Source organism: Thunnus maccoyii, chromosome 8, assembly GCF_910596095.1.
Source record: "Thunnus maccoyii chromosome 8, fThuMac1.1, whole genome shotgun sequence".
In the NCBI taxonomy this organism is placed as follows: Eukaryota; Metazoa; Chordata; class Actinopteri; order Scombriformes; family Scombridae; genus Thunnus; species Thunnus maccoyii.
In genome coordinates, this window is record NC_056540.1 from 23,346,734 (window position 1) to 23,365,491 (window position 18,758).

At 37.9% G+C, this 18,758-nt stretch overlaps 1 protein-coding gene across 1 annotated transcript; it reads right to left on the minus strand.

Moving 5' to 3' along the window:
• Positions 1-3,325: 3,325 nt before the first annotated feature.
• On the minus strand, positions 3,326-16,094 carry gfra4b (GDNF family receptor alpha 4b). The gene is made up of 8 exons (XM_042418247.1): positions 16,066-16,094; positions 15,088-15,425; positions 14,711-14,791; positions 11,641-11,986; positions 10,753-10,862; positions 9,807-9,941; positions 6,125-6,291; positions 3,326-5,043 (listed from the first exon to the last, which is right to left on the minus strand). Exons 1-8 carry the CDS (start codon positions 16,092-16,094, stop codon positions 4,900-4,902), a joined length of 1,350 nt encoding a protein of 449 aa, XP_042274181.1. The 3' UTR covers positions 3,326-4,899.
• Positions 16,095-18,758: the final 2,664 nt, after the last annotated feature.

The following is an 18,758-nucleotide window of genomic DNA, read 5'->3' on the forward strand; positions in this document are numbered from 1 at the left end:
TGGCACACAACCAAATGTCTCCTAAAAAATTATGTTTATACCACTAATTTGGAACAGCAAACGCCGGCAGGATTACATTTTTTTATCAACACCATGAGGAAACATTTTTATTGAACTTCCAAGTCCCAAAATGTTCCCATTGAACATTCACTAACAAACATTAAATTTGTTTTTCCTACAATATGCATTTGTGGCAACTAAAGCTTGATTAACATGTTGGATTATTACGTTCAGGCAACTCAGAGCATGTGGATACATTTAGAAAAAGATTGTCTGATAAATATTGAAAAAGTAAATGCTGACTTGAAGCAGGAGACAGAATGTTAGTTTTTCAATATTTAACCAAAACCACAATCTTTCTCTAATCTTAACCAAAGTGTTTCTTTAATCTCGACTCATCCACACACTGGATGCTGCATGTAAAACCCTGTTTCTGGTGTCAAAGTCCTGCAGTTTTTGTACCCACCACCTCCTCTGAGCACTTCACTGTGAATTTGATAAACATACATTTTAGGAAAGATAGCTGAAAAAAGCTTTCATTGTCATTTGGTCTCTATTATGAGCTACTACATGTGTACATTTCCATGAAAATACCTGTTTTAACAAGGTGGGTCCAGGTTTGCGATTAATGCTTTGCACTGATTGATACAATGGATACTGGCTCACATTTAGATTTACATTGGTCAGTTGTGCCAAACTGTCAGTCTTAATTAACATATTAACATATATTATTGTCCATTTAAATATAAATGGAATTGTTGTTATTTACCTAATTTTCTGTTCTCATTCATAAACTATTTCCTTTACTCTGTTTGCATTTAGTTACATAAACACAGACCTCCACTTGAAGAGAGGTTCTGCTTTGTGATTCAGGCAATAAACAACCAATATCACCATCAATGGATTGTACTACATAGAGGGGTATTATTGGCAAAGATGGGATGTGACAAACACAGGAAAACTGGACATGGTGTTACGCAACAGACAGTGTGTAAATTTGACCATCAGACATGAATGTTTAAATCAAATGCATTATTGTTTGCATATTTCATGAGCTCCTTGCAATTTTCTTTATGGTATTTTTTAATCTTTGTGTAATAATTGAAATGACAAGATTTTATGTGAGTGAACCTCCTATTTGACAAATTGTATCATAGGTCATCAGAGATAAGAGATGATTCTAAACTATGTGTGTGTGTTTTTCCACCACGCTGCACACTGAAAATGAAAATGCATCACTCATGGAGTGATGAGTCTGGTATAAATCAGCTGAGCAGATCATAATCTGAGCGTTCAGAATCATCACAGCAATCTGTTTCTCGTCGACACTTGTAGTATTATGAGTAGAGGCCCTCCCTGTGTGTTTGTATTTTGGAAGTCACTGCTCTGGATGATTTTAATATCAATGCCCGCGGTGTAATATCACTACAATGCAAACAAAGCATTGCATTCTGATTTAGTTTTGGTAGAAAGCTTTGTAGACCCAATCCCCACTTATTTTCCACCATGCTGCCTAAGGACTCTCTTCAGGAGTCATAACTCTGAGCTTTAGACAACTTAGATTCACTTGACTAATTTTTCTCCCTGAGGAGCACTTGATAACTTTCATATCACAGTCTTCTCCAGCGTATCTTCCTCTACTTTTACTGAAAAGTTCATCAGCATTCAGTATGCATACATATTTTTTGAGGATTGTTTTAGAAGGAGGCACACCATACAATATGATCAAAATAAAGGGTTTAGATAAAATATAACCACACAGAAAGGGACTTCAACTGTGATTTAAATCACAATTACAAACACTGCTACAAAGGTGGCTATAACAAATAGTTGATTAAATCAATTGATTGAAAATCTGAAACAATTTTTACAACAAATGAACTGTTTCAATTGTCTATCCGTGCAAAAGAAGCCAAATATTTGCTGGTTCCAAATGTGAGGATTGGCTTCTTTTAAATTGAATACTTCGTGGTTTGGGGCTGTTAGTCAGACAAAACAAGACATTTTAAGATGTATTTTTCTCTATTTTGTGGTCTTTTCTCTGACTAAATGAAAAAAGAAATCAAATAGACATTGAAAATAATCAGTAATTGCAGCCTTAGGGGGCTTAGCCTCAATTCAATTCCAACTCCAATAATTTATTTGTTATAAAAAATGTTTGGAAGGTACATCAGTTTAATAACTAAAAGAATTGTTAAATGCATCAAGGAGAACACTTGAAAAACATGACAGAACAGATCATAAGACCAAAGAGGAACATTGGTCAAACATTGAAAATAACCAACAGGCATATACAGTTTGATAAAAAGCCATAAATTGTATGAAATATGACGAACCTTTGTAACAGTGTTTGCAAAGGTGATTTAGTCCCTTTTTATTAATTTTTGGATTCTGTCTGCTTCCATTGTAGAAAAACAGCAAAACATTATAGCCTTCACAGTAAGCCTTCACTGGATTGATCTCCTCACCAAGTTTACAATAGCTGCACCCAGGCTATTAATCTGGCTTGGCCCGACAACTAGTGACAACAACATGCTTTTTCAACACCCAGTGCAGCAGTAATGTAACATGCTACATCACAGCTCGAGTGGTCACGAGTACAATCAACCACACCTGAACAAACCCAGCTGTGATGTTAGGTGTCAGAAGTCAGAGGCAAACCTCTCAGTCCATGGAGGACAGTGCAGCTATGTTTTTCCTCCTTTCAAAATCTACAGTGGTGAAGTACTCTTTAACAGCAAATATTTCATAATGTGTATGAAAAGCTGTGCAAGTACATTTACTGTATGTAAAACTTTAAGTGGATGCAGTAGCAAAAATCACGCTTGGGTTATTCTTTAAGCCTGTGTCGAACACGTAATTTGTTTGAATTTGTTTATATTGAAACTGCAAATGGTTGAGTCTCACTACACGTTCCTCGCCAAGTCTGACACACAGACTTGTTCAATGATGGCACCATTTGTTTCCGACTCACATTTAACAGCACTAGCAAGAAGACAATCACGTCATCCTGTGTCACAACAAGGGGTTAATAATGCAGGATGTTCTGACTTGAGTATTGTTAATTGTGTGTTTCCACCAAAATAATGGCAACATGTAAACAGAGAAACTGTGGAGGGTGATGGAGTGTAGCTATTTTCATCTCTGAATCTTTTTCCATTATACTGGTTTCTGGACAAACTCTTGCCAGGTGCTTTACTATAGAGTTACTCATCCTTTGGCCTAGTTATGTAATGAAAGAAAACTTCTTTGACGTTGTGTCTTCCTTTTACACACGATGCTACTTCTGGGCATTGATTCCTTGTTTAGTCTTTGGCAGCCAGCTGCAGCCTTCTGTCTATATGTGCTGCCGAGTAAAAGTAGTCCTAGAAATAGTTAAAGCTGTCTGCTAATGGATACATTAAAAATTAAACGTATACTTTTATACGTTTACTTTATTTAATGTCCAGACAAATACAGTCACTCTGAGGTGAAGCAGCAGGTGAGCTTTTAGTAAGACAGATCAGTTTGAAAGCACATCTTTACGTCACAAATGGCTCTATAACGCTGTTATATTCTCACTTCAAATAAAGAACACCAAAGTACTTCCTGAAGTCATGTGAGTGTTAGTTTAGGTAAACATGTATTCAGTTGCAATGTTTCTGTCTCCCAAAAAGACTTAACAAGTGTTCCCCTCAGCAGCACCAAACAAAGCATTTGCCATTTAAAAAGGTTGAACGATGCTAATGTGTAAACATTGATCTGAGAACTTTTATTTGCAGCACTTCTGGTCCTGTTAACAATTCAACGGCACGTTCCCAGAACAGAAAATACTGAATCATTCATAACTGTCTAATCTCAAAACAAGCTCCGTGCCGATATTGGCGAAGCTTAATAAGTCAAACTATTCACTTTTTTCCCTCTGGCACAAAAACTCAGAACCCCGTATAGCAATGTTCACGGATACAATGAGAAATAAAAGGGTATAATGCTCACAAACACATAGTACAGCAGCCACAGGTAAAGAGTTTCTGCTTTTCTGATTATTTCCTTTCAAGTCCAGGGACTAGTCTTTGCTGATAATTTCCTTTTAAGACCAAGGACTTATTTTCTATGAACAGTTACTGTAGCTTTAGCAATAACAAATAAAGTGATGTGACAAAGGGCAACAGTCTTGATGGCGAGTACAATTATAATGTCAGGGTTTTCCTTATGTACCCTGCTTTGCCACATCTCTTCTAGATAGTACTGCTGGACGTTTTAGAATCAGGGTGTTTGTCCAGGATGTCTGAGCAAAATGTAGCTCTATTGTCTCTCTGTCTCTCTTCAATTCCAGTATTGATCAGAAATAATAGTCCTCTTTCAGTCACTTGAGGAGAGTGGTATTAAAGCCCCATATACTCCAGCAGCTTTCAAATCATTCTGTGTACAGACCGGACGCAAAGTTCTCTGGTTCTCTCCATGTTTTTTCCTCACAATATTTCAAATAAGAGCTTCTGTTGATAATACAAATTTTCACAGGTACTGGTATACTTCATGTCTTTGTATCATACTGTACATATCTGTGTTATAATTTCATATTAACTCTTGAAAATAGATACTGTTGGATAGCTGAGAGCTGGGTTAGTCCACAAAAGCAATACTTTGACTTCATTTTGGCTTGACTTGATTGCAACAACAATGTACAAATGTACAGACTGGCTTCAGTTTGCAACAGTCTCCCACACTCTGAGCGAGAACACTGGCAGGTGGAACTGGACCACTTAGACACAAAAATAGAAAAAAAAAACAAAAAAAAATAGAATTGCTGTACATATTTAGAAGGAGGACTATGCCAAACGGTCCATTTTCCTCTGAACTGCACTGGTCCTCCCATCTGCTTTGTACTAGGAGGGTCCTCAGTACGCTCCCCTGCAGTCTTTAGTGTCCATTGTTGAGCAGATGAAGGAGCAACGACAGAAGGCTGAAGGCAGCTTGAAGCATTAGACTGGGAGGTGAAGCAGACTTTGGGAGGCTGTTGGTAGGCAGGGTGGACTGGCCCACTAGTAGTTCATTTCCCATGGCCTAGGAGGAGACAGAAAGATTAGTTTATGATAATTCTTTATTTACATGTCCAGATATGCTTGGTGGTATATGTTAGTTCACTGAGTTTCAGGTGATGCTCACTGAGTAAAAGCGGGCTACAGATATTCTGTGTCTGGGTTGCTCTTAGAACCGTAAGTCAGGATAAATGCAAGGCTTCAGGCGAGATTAGGGCCACTTGTATCTATGAAATTCAGTGTTAATGTACGTGCATTCGAATTTGATAATAGACTAATTGTTTCTGTCATGTATTAAGCAAAAACACACAAGATTGGCTGCTCCTAGCTTTTCAAACGTTACTTGCTTCTTTCTTCAATTTTATAGAATTACAAATTGAATATACTTGGGTTTTGAAATGTTGGCCAGAAAAAAAAACAAGCAATTTAACCTTGGGATCTGTGAACACAATGCATTTTTAAGTCTTTTTGTGTTTAATTCATAGAAAAAATAATTGATAGATTTATCAATAGTTAAAGTAATCATTAGTTGCAGCCCTTCATGATTTACCTCTTTTTGTGTGTCATATTATGACATCATATATTATTAGGGCTTCAACTGATGATTATATTCATTCATCTAATTTCTTGATTAATCAAGGAACCAATCGATTAGTTGTTTGGTCTACAAAATATCACAATTTAGTGAAACATGCCCATCACAATTTTCCAGAGCCCAGGTTAACATATTTATGTCTTGTTTTGTTTTGCTTGTCAGTTCAAAAATGAACAGTATTTATTTATTTTATTTATTTATTTATATCCTTATCATAGAAGACTTAGAAAACCTGAAATTCCATTCAAATTTGAGAAGGTGGGACCAGTAAGTTTTTGGCATTTTTTCTTAAAATATGTAAACGTTTCATCAATTATCAACATTTTTGCAGATAAATTTTCTGCCGATCAACTAATTGATTAATTGTTCCAGCTCCAATATTTAATATTAAACAATATAATAGCTGAACCGCTGAGCAATATTTCCTATTAGCATCAGCGATTGTCCATTGCTGGATGAGTAACTGTGTGAACCTGCCGTAGCAAACTGACCATGACAAAAAATTACACACCTGTGTTGGTATTATTGTATCCATGATGTTCCGCATAGTTTCTAGGTTTTCTGGTTGGGAAGTACTGCTCTTGTTTTCTCTGCTGCTGTGGTCGGGACTGGGTGTACTGGACTGGCTGAGAGTCGGCTGCTGGTCTGGTTCGCTTCCAAACGCCATAAGAGCGTTCCCTGAAACATGAGACATAGCAGCGAAAAAAGTTTATTAAACTTCAGCAACATTGTCTTGAAATGTTTTCATCAAGTTCCATCGAGTTTCTGTCATGATTGAATAAGACATGAGTGTCTTATTCAATGACGACAGATGCCTTCAGCTCTGAATTGTAAATTTTGCATGAGGGCTTTTGCCGGGCCATAGCTAGTTTGGATTTGACTGGCAGAGGAGAAGAAAAAAAAAAAAAGAAAACGGAATCAGTATTCTCTTCAAGTATCTCTGCACCTGCCTCTCCACATCGACCTCATTAACTCATAGACCATTTGCACTGGCCAAACAACTCTGAGACCTCTCTCTGTATCTTTTCTAGGCAGGAGGCCCGAGGAAAGACTGGCCAAAGATTCACCTCGCTGCAAACACCAAGCAAAGATGGTTATTGTGTGTGTATATGTAACATATATATATATATATATGAGAAATGGAAGGGTGATCTTCAGCTATTTATGGTATTTCTGTTGCTTCTAAACTGCCCAGCTTACCTTCTTAAATCTGCAATCATCACTATTCATACTGTAGTCCATGCCACTTGATGTGCAGTGTTGGTCATGTTGATTAGATTTTGGTTCTCTTTTGATATATATTGACTTTAATCATATTTTAATCATTACCCATCTTTGTCTGTCACCACCATTCAGGTTTCAGAACTAGCAGTAACTAGCAGTTGAACACATGTGATAGTCAATAATCACATCTAACCCTTGAAACATATACCTGAAGTCTTCAGAGGACTGGGACTATGTTACACCCTATTTAATTCATTCATTTTATTCAGTGAAGTCTGCTAGCGGCTGTCGGTTCACCTGTGTGGTCCGGACTGAAATATCTAAAACGCAATTTAATGCATTGCAGTGACATTTTGTACAAGCATTCATGATCCCCAGAGGTTATTTTTCCTCTAGTGCCACCATGAGACTGACATTCGTAGTTTTGTGTGAAATGTCTTGACATCCATTGGATGAATTGCTATGAAATTTGATACATTCATGTTTCCCTCAGGATGAATTGTAATAGCCATTGTGATTTGTACAGTACTAATGTCATTCTCACTTAATTGTACGTAGCAAAAGTTAGCATACTGACATGCCAAATTAACATGTTGAACATTAAAAATCAGCACATTCACATTATAATTTTTAACAAATTAGCAGGCTGACATTAGCATTTAGCTGACAGCACTACTGTACCAGGGCAAACCCTCACAGAGCAGCTAAGATGGCTGTAGACTGGCAGTCTCGTTAACAATTTTCTGGCATCAAAATGGCTGAAAATCACTGTTTAGTTAATGTGTTTCTTAAAAGATTTTATAGGGACAGTAGAGACCAGAGGTGTGTAAAACTCAGAAGACTTGAGTTTAACTGCATGCAGTGTGCAACAGCGATTTTTATTTGCGATTTCTGTGCTGACGGATTTGTGTTATGTGACATTCATTGAGCAGTTACAGTAACAAAGGTTACAATATTGTAATCCTAGTTCTGTAAGCACAGGTTGAGCCCTCTACTGGACTCTATGGGTAATACTCTCCTCCAATCACACGCACACAATCGTCAAGAAAGGAAAGCAAGACGCTAACTTATATGTTGTGTGAGATGCACGTACATGCGTGTGATTGGAGGAGAGTATTACCCATAGAGTCCAGTAGAGTGTGAGACAGAACATTTCAACAGTCATTTATAAGTGATTAGAAAACACTAAATTAAATATGCTTTGGGGTTTTTATGTGTGTGTGTGTGTGTGTGTGTGTGTGTGTGTGTGTGTGTGTTTTCTGTTTGCAGTTTAGACTGAAAAGTTTACTAGCAGTATTACTTTGATTTGTAGCTCAATCTGTGTAATAACAGGTCACTAAACACCCAAAGTATGTATGAATGTTTGGCATAACACCCATGCATTTAAGGGTTAAAAAAGATACATTAGTGTTGAAAAAAGAGTTTTCTATAGGAAAAAGTGTCCAGGAGTTAGCTCTCTAACTTTTTCCGTCAATTTGTAAAAGAAAAAAAAGTAGATCAGGAGTTTGGAGGAGATTTAATAAATATATAATTACCTAACAATCACATGGTCAGCTTACTTATAATTCACTAAGAAGTGATTGTCTGAACACCCAGGTGGAATTACCAAGGAAACAGCATGAAGGGGATGATTAATAATGAGAGAAGATGAAGTGAGAGAGTAAATAGGGGAGAGAGAAACAGAGAGAGCATAGTGTTCATTTTACCAAAAGCAGAGCATCTCAGATTTAAACACATGTTGCACAGCTGCTGTTTGACCATGCTGGGAAACATCTGTCTCACTGGATCCCAATAGCTCTGTCCTGTCACTGTCTTCTATTAATTCTGCCCACTTTGCTTTTTACATATTGAGCCTATTTTGAGGTCCCCTGGCACAGGTTATCATTGCCAATTATTCTGATTAGGAAAGGCCATTTTTGTATTTCATTTCATAATGAAATCATCACGCTGGCTCTACCAGCTGTGGAGTGGGATGATATGAAACCATAGAAATTCAAACAAGCCCCTGACGTATTTATGGAACAGTATTTGTTTTAGCAGTATAGTGATAGCGTTTTTCCTTACATACTCAAATGTCTTGCCCTGTTTAGGCTTAAAATATCCATATGCTTTATTTATGTTCTCCAGCGACACCACTCTGATGCTTCCTATGCAGTGTACACAGCTCAATGACACTTCAAGTGTCATTTTACAACCTGGATAACATCTTATAAGTGTATGACTCACATGCAACATACACTCCCTGCCACTTCATTAGGAACACCTGTGCAATCTAATGCAATCCAATACAACAGCTTTAAACACTTTTCGATATAATGCACTCCGGTACACCACCACCACCCACTATGACCTCAATAATAAACATAAGGTAGAATTATCACCTTTCTGACACCTTTCTGACAGTGTCAACAAAAACTGAAAATGTACAAAATTTGGAAATGTAGAATTTATGGCAAAGATGTTGTATTGGATTGCATTAGATTGCACAGGTGTACCTAATGAAGTGGCTGGTGAGTGTAATTTTTTGAATGCTGAAATTGGGAAATATTAATGGCAATGTAATAAACAGTTATGATCTGAACAAACTGTGAAATAATAAATAGGTGCAATTCTGATCTCAGACAAACTATTAATCTTTTCAGTGTGGCAATGCAGTTTTTGTCCTTGGAGGTGCATAGAAACTGCATTTTACACTACATTATGCAACATTCGGTACAGTATCTCACCGCTGATGGCCTAATTTTCCTGTAAAGAGTCTTGGTTGTTTTAAATAGTCAATTTCTGACTCATGAACGGGAGCAGACCAAAATGTAGCCTGTAATAATGTCTGTAAAAACATATCAGCTCTTCCCCCCACCCCCACCATCATTTGAAAGCAAATACCTCTATATAAACACAACCTCTAGCCCAAAAACCTGAGTCAGTACATTCCATGGACAGAGGACATTGTGGGATAGAGTGACACTCACGGAGACAGATGTTGTCAGTGAAGTATCCCAGGAAATCATCACACTCCTTCCTCCGGCTCCCACTGGCTGAGCAGGAGCACCATGGAGCCACGCTCGATGTGGAGTTGTTGACATAGTTGGGAGTTATTGTACTTCCTGTAGAGAAACAGCACCAGGTGTCATACAGTGTTAAATATTCATACGTCTTTGAGTTGTTACACCATATTTATAATGCTGCATGAGCAAGATGGACACTGTGTTTCCTATACAGAGACCTGATGTAAAGGGCTGATAATATTCTAGCATTGTTGGTTAGACTTGCTGCGCACTGACTTGTATGATATAATAGAGATCCTGAGAAGCACTCCAATTTTCTCTTTTTTGGGTCACAGAAGTCTCTGGCCTTGAGATTTTTTTTTTATATGGCTGTTTTTTTCCCAACATAGTGGAGGTGGGATTTCAGATGCTTTAATAAATACAAGACAGGAATGAAAATGCCAAGTATGTGTTTGTGCTGAGGGGCACCATTTGAGGTTCTTGAAATGCATTAAGTTAGGCTTGCTCCTCTTTCCAGTGCATGGAAAGGAACTGCTTCCCTTTTTCTGGTGCGGACTGTTACAAAACAAATTAAACATGCCTGCATTGTGTGAAGAGTTTTCTGTTTTTCTATAATGAGAGATTTTTGTATCTCACACCATCTTGAACTTTGTCTTTTGGTTTAGAATTAGAAGTTTCATTTCCTTCTCCCACTCACTCTTAATCTTCTGTATTTATTAATTTACCCTCTAGCTAGCTTTCAGTCATTCCTGCCTCCTTGCAGCTGCACAATTCTCTCTTTCATCCTCTCACACAGCATATAGCACATATGTTCTTTCTGTATTTACACAGTGACTACATCTCTCCACCTCATTTTTCTTCTCCTGTATATGTCTTCTCTCTGCGTGTTACTGCTCAGGTGTGAACCTACCTATGAGCCCTGTGTAGGCAAGGAGACATGCTCCATAGTTCCTTTGCTTGCAGCCACTGGCAGACATTTCGGAGGGTTCACAGTCGTATTGAAACTGTGCCAGGCGAGACCTACAATACAGAAGCAACGGGCACTGGTTAGCAAGAACATGATAAGGCCTTGTATTGTTTTATGTAAAAAAGTTTCCTAGTTCTTTTTTATGATTTTTTCTACTATTACTTGGACATTTAATTAAGAGTTTGCCCCTCTGACATAAAGAAATATTGTTGGCTGTGGTGAAGACTGAAAGCATTGGACTGTAATGTGAAAGTGATAGAAAGAGTAATATATTGCATCCCCCAGATCTAGGATCATTAGTAAAGCCCTCTGAGTGTAATGGGGCTGTGAAAAATAATGGCCATGACCAGAGATAGCAATGAGCGATAACTCTGATCCATCTGGCTCTTTATCTGGGCTAAATATTTAATGTGTTATTCCAACAGACTCTCTGGGGTGTTCTAACCAATGGTGGTAGAAAGCTTTAGGGTAAAACAGCGGGCCATTTTGTTGATTGAATGGCTGTTTATTTGGTTTCAAAGAGTCATAATACTGAATAGCTCTGGCCAAAATATATATGATGAGTATATCTGAGATCTATATCCGAGGAGTACTTGAATAAACTAGGAATAATGAAACATTGTTTTAGCTGGTTTGGGATACTGTGAGAAAAGAGAAGGATTATTAAGCAAAATAAAACTGGGGATTACAATGATATTACAGCCATATGTTATTGTATCCATATGAGAACATGGCTATGTGAGCAATAACTTTAATATCTGTTATAGGCATGAGAGAAAAACTGGAATAAATGGAAATCAATTAAAAGCTTCCATTTAGCTTTGTTCTAACCTGCACACGTAGTCGGCCTCACAGATCCGCATCTGTGTAATGCAGCTGGGTTTTTCCACGCTTTCATAAGAGCAGCTTGGTACAATGGTCTGCCTTCGACGTTCTGCGCATGCTGTGTCCGTACAGGGGCAAAAGAGCAGCTCATGTGTGTAGTCGGCAGGGACGCGGTCAAAGAACCTGCGAAGAGCCTTATTGCATTTAGGTCGGTTGCACAGTCCGGACTTGGCAGTGGGTTTGATACAAGCTGAGACATATTCTGTGCGGAGCTTCTGGCACAAGTCGTCCACATTGCAAGCCTTGGCTGCATCCAGGCAGCGATTCACAGTTGTCATGCCAACATCAGAATCTGTGGATAGAAGTAAGGTCAAAGACAAGCGTAGATATCAGTGGAAAAGTAATGGCAATAGAGCAAAAAGGTTTTGTGTTTATATGAATAAGGGTATATGTGACATGCAGAATGTATTCTGTGTATTTATTTTAAACATGCTGAGATCTTGTCTTGTTAGAGTTTCAAAAGTTGAGATAGGTAGCTGAATTAAAGTTCAGCTTCAAAGTGTAAGTGTCCATAAATAAACAATGGATGCTCATTTTCTGAAGACCAGAATAACAATGCGATTATTAAGAGATAAGCCGAGTCTCTCTGTTCTTATGAAAATAGCACAATTTCTTAAAATAAAAATAAGTAAATAAACGTACGGTAAGTATAGCCCTGTGGACTGTTTTTTTTTTCTTTTTTGTTTGTTTGTTTGTTTTTTTGCATTATTTTAATGTCAGCACAATAACCAGGCCAACACAACACTCCATGCCCTTCCATCCTACTAGTTAAAATTATCACAGTATGCTGGCATATTGCACTACCAGCCTTTTAACTTCAGCTGTTAACCTACTGTGAGCCATTTTGCAAAAGTACAGGCTGCTATTTTGGTATTCAGCACAGCGATGTGTCTCTACTGTCTGTTGCATATCCCTCTTTGTTGTCTCAGGCTGTTTGTAGAGCCCTCTTTTATCAGTAAAATGTGCATCAGTACCATGTTACTATGTCTATTCCTCCATTTGTTATTTCAAAGGAACTAAAGTAAAAGCAGTCTTTTGTGTTGTGTGAAATGATGTACATACAGCACAAAAGATTTAGCTTTTATCAAACCTATTATGCTCATTTCCAGCTCTATATTTTTATTCTGGGACTCCACTAGAGTAGCTTTGAATGGTTCACAGTTCTAAAAACTCCCTATTTATCTTATACTGGCCCTTTATGCAGTCCCTCAGTTCAGCCTCTGTCTCTAACAAGCAGTCTTAGCTCCTGTCTCCTTAAGGCCCCCCTCCTGATGAGCCCATTCTGTTCTGATTGGCCAGCTTTCCAGAAGCCTGCCAAGGGGCGGCCGTATCAAAGTTGTGTTAAGTTACTGCCGATGGAAACACATTTCCTGCTTTACTGCTTCATATTAAAAGCTTTTAAATGACTCACTGACCTTAAGTTTACAGGAAATGAAACTTGCTCCTCACTGAATTAGCGGAGCTTTGTTAGCGGTACTAAAAATTGGTCGACACAACAACATATGGAGATATTTGGAGTTCTTTGTTCAGCGGATCAGCTAGAAATAATACAGGGAGGAATAGTTCAAGCAGAAACAGCCAGTGGTGATGATGTTTGATGAAGAGCTGCAGACAACCAGCACAACTCCAACAGGTAAACAACCTATTTTACTTTGCAGTGCTGTGTAATAGAAAAACACTCACAGCGTGCCAGCTCAATTCAAGTCATGGCTCGGCGTGACTACCCCCAAAACAATGGAAAAATGCTATAATGTTAGCAGAGTAGAGCACTGAACTCCCATGCTGTGCGTGGAGCAGATGAAGAAATCCATCATGAGCCAATGTCGGCTCGGGCTGAAAGTAGAAAAAAACATTGGAAACCGAGCGTTCCAAGCAGTCTGAAGCCGGTGCTTTTGGCTCACAGGGATTACTTCTACATACATTTACCTCATCATTTGACACTTTGGCCATGTTTAATATGAACATCTGACATTGTAATATTATATATATGATAGGATAAGGAAAAGCATTTAGAAAGTAATGAAAGAACTTACTTATAAGAATCTTATATATGACTATATATCTAAGAATATATCTACAGAATCAGATGAAGTGTTATGCGATTTGGACTAAAGGCACCAAAAAAAAGCTCCAGTGCCTTTTTGCATCAGCAAATAAAGCGGTCCTGAATTTCTGAATAGGCATGTTTGGTGTGAGAGTGAACCCTGGTGCTCAGTGTGGCAACTTCTGAATGAACCTTTTGTGTATATCCTGCCTGGGAAATGAGCAACCAGCCATTGAACTTTTTGAGCTTTTTGCTTCAAGTATGAGTCATCAGCTTTCTGCAGCATGGTAGTTATAGTTTTGTAACAATGACAGGTGTTCTAGCTGGGGTGGTAGATAGATATACTGTATATCTATACACATGTCTTTGATTTTCTAATGCTAGTCACTTTTTTCATTTCTTGCAAAATGTTTTCTTTAGCCATGATCAAATAATTAACATAGTAGTCTAACTTTTAGTTCTTTTACCCTAATCTTTACTTTGTTTACATGTACAGAAAGCATATTCGTGGTGTTGTCATTTAATTCTTCCATAGTGGAGGATAGTTGTTTTTTTTGCTTAAGATTGCATTTTTATATGAGCCTGACAATATAACAAACAATGCAGATTTGTAAGATATTCTATTCTATCATTTCTATTTTAAGTTAATATTACACAAAAGTGACTGTTTTAGTATCTGTCAGCATTAGTATTCATTCACATTCATAGGTTAAGTTTTACCGGATATGAACGAGGTTGCCATCCAACAACCTGAAGACAAATATATAATTTTGGATACTTGAATTGTGTTCAGGTAAATGGTAAAACTTGTATAACTGTGCATGTCTTAAGGATATAACAGTCCTCTATTTGCCTTGGGCAGGCTTCCAGGGAACATTCAGGAGAGTCATGTATTCTTGCGAGGACAAAACATCTTCAAAGGGTAAAATGGTATAAAATAAGGGGAAAATTAATGAAGGTCAGTGAACTTGCCAGCTGTAATAGAGGCCAAGCGGACATAGTCATAATCCCTCTGCACTGTCTCGTAAGGATAACTCTCCACCAGGTTGAGTCCTGAAAGAATAATAGACACAGGCAGGAACATTGGCTTGAATGTTCATCTTAACTGTATGAAACATAAATAATACTCTAATGTAATCATTTTCATTTGGCCACTGAAGCTCCAATTGGATAATTCATAACTTATACACATATGAAAGTCTTCCCATTATTTATTCATCTCAGTTACTGTATTATGTTTTAATGAACCATTGTTCATCAGCTACAGTGTGTAAATAAAATAGAGATGTGATAATGTGATGAAAGTTTTTTTTAGCAGTAGAGACTGCTGCTATCCAGTAACCACTGACCATGTATGATGGACTGATGAAGGCTCCAGTAGATGCTCAAGCAGTTCTTCTCCTTCTTCATGCCCCGTTTACACTGGCAGCCATGTAAGGGGCTGGACAGAAGGGCAGACACTGCGTTGGCACACTGGCTCCTGGCACCAGGGCCCAGCTTCATGCTGCCGTTGCCCGCAACACACTGGCGCAAAGTCCGCAGACGTGGGCTACAAGTCTCATCACTTGAACATGAGTCTCCAGCCACCAAGCAGTCTCTGCCGGCCAGTATAACCTCTAACAGAGCTGTGAGAGAGTGAAACAGAGCACAACAGAGAGCAGAGAGATAAGGGGATTTCAGATGGCAGCTGAGTTGTGAGGTTATGAGATGAGACGGGAAATTCAGAATAAAGGAGAGGCAGGCTGAAAAGTCTGACCCAAATGTCAAGAATAAGAAAGGAGGAGAGCAGTAAAGTAAGGAAAATTCTGAAGAAGAAAAATGTGAACAGTTGTAAGGGGATATTGAGCATTATTAAATCCACTCCTCATTACAGCACTCCTATCAGAGCAGCCAGTACAGTTTTCATAGATGCAGTTGACGCAGCTGATTACTTTGTTGCTACAGAACTTGAGATGGATCTGAAGTTTGGAGAAAATCTGAGTAGGCATCCAAGATATTATGTGTGATAGACGGGCAGATAGTTCTTAGCTTGAGGTGCAATCAAGAAAGATTTACTGTAATTTTTGTATTTTGTGTTTTTAGCCACACTAATGTTGGGGTTCTACGGGTTGCAAGGTCAGTCAATTCACCACACTATCAACCCACAACTATTGGATGGATTGCCATTAAATTTTGCACCGACATCCATGAACTCTTCAGGATAAACTCTAGTAACTTCAGTGACCCTTTAACTTTTCATCAAGTCCAACTTCAAAAAAAAAAAATATTCAGCCTCAGCTGTACTTTGTGTTTAGTGCTAATTAGCAAATGTTAACATGCTTACACACCAAACTAAGATGGTGAACATGGTAAACATTGTACCTACAAAATATCAGCATGTTAACATTTTCACTGTGAGCATATTAGTTACTGTTTAGTTCAAAGCACCACTTTGCCTGAGTACAGCCTCATGTAGGCTCTTGGTCTTGTTTTTCCTGTTGACTCTGTGTTTCCTAAAAGTGTAAACAAAAGTATCACCAGACTATAGTTGAGTGTAGGTAAAGTAAAATAAAGAATAGTGAAAAGTGAGTCTTCATTGTTGAAAGCAGGGACATTGAATGAACAGAATGAATCTTTTCTCATCCAAATATCCCAAAACAAAATACTGCAGAAAGCAATTCAGCTCTTTTGGATAACTGAGATTATTCCTTCCACACCACACAACTCTTCTTTTTATGATGAAAAATCATCTTGAAGAACGCTGAATGAAACCACTTCTTGCATAAGCTGTAATATCTGTTTATCTTTTCACATAACCTCTGTTAGGTTGATACCTTGATAACTTTGTTTGAATTCATTACAATGGATAACATGCTTATAGTCTATCTACTGTCCTACAACTGGGCCTGTGGGCTAGAGCATTTGCTGCTTTATTCTGAGGAGAACGGCCTCAAGGCTGAGTTATTTCAGGTATTTTCACTAACCTCTCACAGAGTACAAGTTATGAAATATTGTATTTGTAATGCAGGGTGAATAAATTACATGCAGTTACTGTGTGAGTGGCAGAGTACTGCAGTAGCTAAACAATGCTGTCGTTTTTTTTTTTTGACAAATCTTGTCCTGAGCAGGTTTTGAGCTCCACTGGATGATTCAAGCCTATTCTGTGATAATAAGTGTGTGTCATGTACAGAATATCCAGAGAACATTAACAAGTGAAAGAACCATAGATATTCATCTGTTGCTGTGGTGGAAAGATCATGCAGTACCATGTCTGTTTATTGCTCTCTATCTCAATGTGCCAACATAACAGCCGGTGAGATAGGAGTTGCTGGTTCTCTTTTGCACGGCTGTGTGCTAGGATGGCAGGATAAATACTTTAAGTAAACATGGGATGAACGGAAAAGGTGATATTTATGTTAAGTAGTGTATATACTAGCAGTACATGTGGTTGTATAGCAGTATTTGAACCGCACTGTCTAATCATGAGGGAAAACAAAGTGAAATGTATTATGCATTATTTAATATTATGGCTCTTTGTTCTTATATGTTGCAAACATCTGACACTGAAGTCATTAATATAGAATTTAAAATCAACTTACTGCTGTTTCTTTTATATCCTGCTGTGTATCTTGACTTTAGGTTGAATATTCTTTGACATCTTCTACAGCCTTTAAGTGCTGTCACACAGTTGGGATAACTTAGTATACAGAGACTTCATCCAATTAAATTCAAACTTTTGGGGCTTAATACTGAGTGACATTTCGTAGTATTTGGGATCCCAAGGATTTTAACCTCAGTCATCTCCATTTTAAAATTATGTTAATCAAAAGAAACGGATCACCAAATTGCCATGGATGAATAAAAATGTAATGTGTCAGTACGTACAGCAACATACAGCAATAGGAGCTCTTACATAACTTAATAATACACACCAAGATGTTGGTCCCAGATGTAAAATGTAGACAGTTAAAAGTAGAACATTTTCATTGGATATGTTTTTGTCATAGAGCTCATAAGCCACATAACATACAGCCCCTAGCTGGAGTTAATTGCATTGGAGGTGGTGAATTTGTAAAAAGAGCTGCCAGTCTTCTTTATGAGTTTCTTGTGTTCTTACATTCTCTGCAGTTTTTTCTAAAAATTATACTGTATTGGGAAAAAAGTTTGTAGAGTAAAGTGTTTTTATTTTTATTCCTGCTTTCCATTAGTGTTTGTTTAACTTGATGTTTTACACCTTAAAGGTGCAGTGTGCAGAATTTAGTGGCATTTAGCAGAACAGACTTGGCAGAAATGCAATATAATATTCAAATGTATGTTTTAATTAGTATATAATCACCTGAAAATAAGAATATTCGTGTTTTTGTTACCTTAAATAATATATCTACATAGGGAGCGGGTCCCCTTCAACAGAGCCCACCATGTTGCACTGCCATGTTTCTACAGTAGTCCAGAGCAGACAAACCAAACACCTGCTCTAGAAAGGGCCTTGTGTGTTTTTTGTGAGTTTTGCAGCCACCGTAGGTTCTCCTACATGCTTGGAAGGGGAGGGTGAGGGGAGGTGTGTTCAGTTGGTTGCAATCTGCAACCTCACTGCTAGATGCTAACCTCACTGCTATTTCTAATCAAGAATTGTAGGTATGTTTTTTTAGGTTTGTGTTCTCAGGTTTTTCTATAAACATATTCCTAAGCATGAATTGTAATAAGCCAAGTGGATCCTATTATTCAAACACTGTAAATTCATACCACCTCTGGTATCTCTCGTAATGTCTCTTACCTCCTCTGCTTAAATCAAATTTTTTTCAATTTCATGCTGCTTTCATCTGCTTACATTGTAGGTAATTTTGGGGCAAACTAGTTTCAACCATTGTCTTGATTTCCAAAACACACAAACACAGTAGGAAAGAAAGAAAGTAATAAAACAACATATTTTCCATTCTGTCAACACCATTCAATCAATTACGTCTGCTTTCAAGGCTGGATCTTTACTAAAATCCCATAGGTGTATCGAGTCTGCCTCACATCAGGAGTTATCGGAGCTCTC

Excerpts from the sequence above, each read along its gene's own strand:
- gfra4b (XM_042418247.1), bottom strand. The coding sequence starts at position 16,094 with ATGTTTACCATGTTCACCATCTTAGTTTG. Across the intron at positions 6,292-9,806 it reads CACTGACAACATCTGTCTCC|GGAACGCTCTTATGGCGTTT; the intron begins GTGAGTGTCACT and ends CTCATGTTTCAG. Across the intron at positions 5,044-6,124 it reads ATACAATAATACCAACACAG|GCCATGGGAAATGAACTACT; the intron begins GTGTGTAATTTT and ends GTCTCCTCCTAG.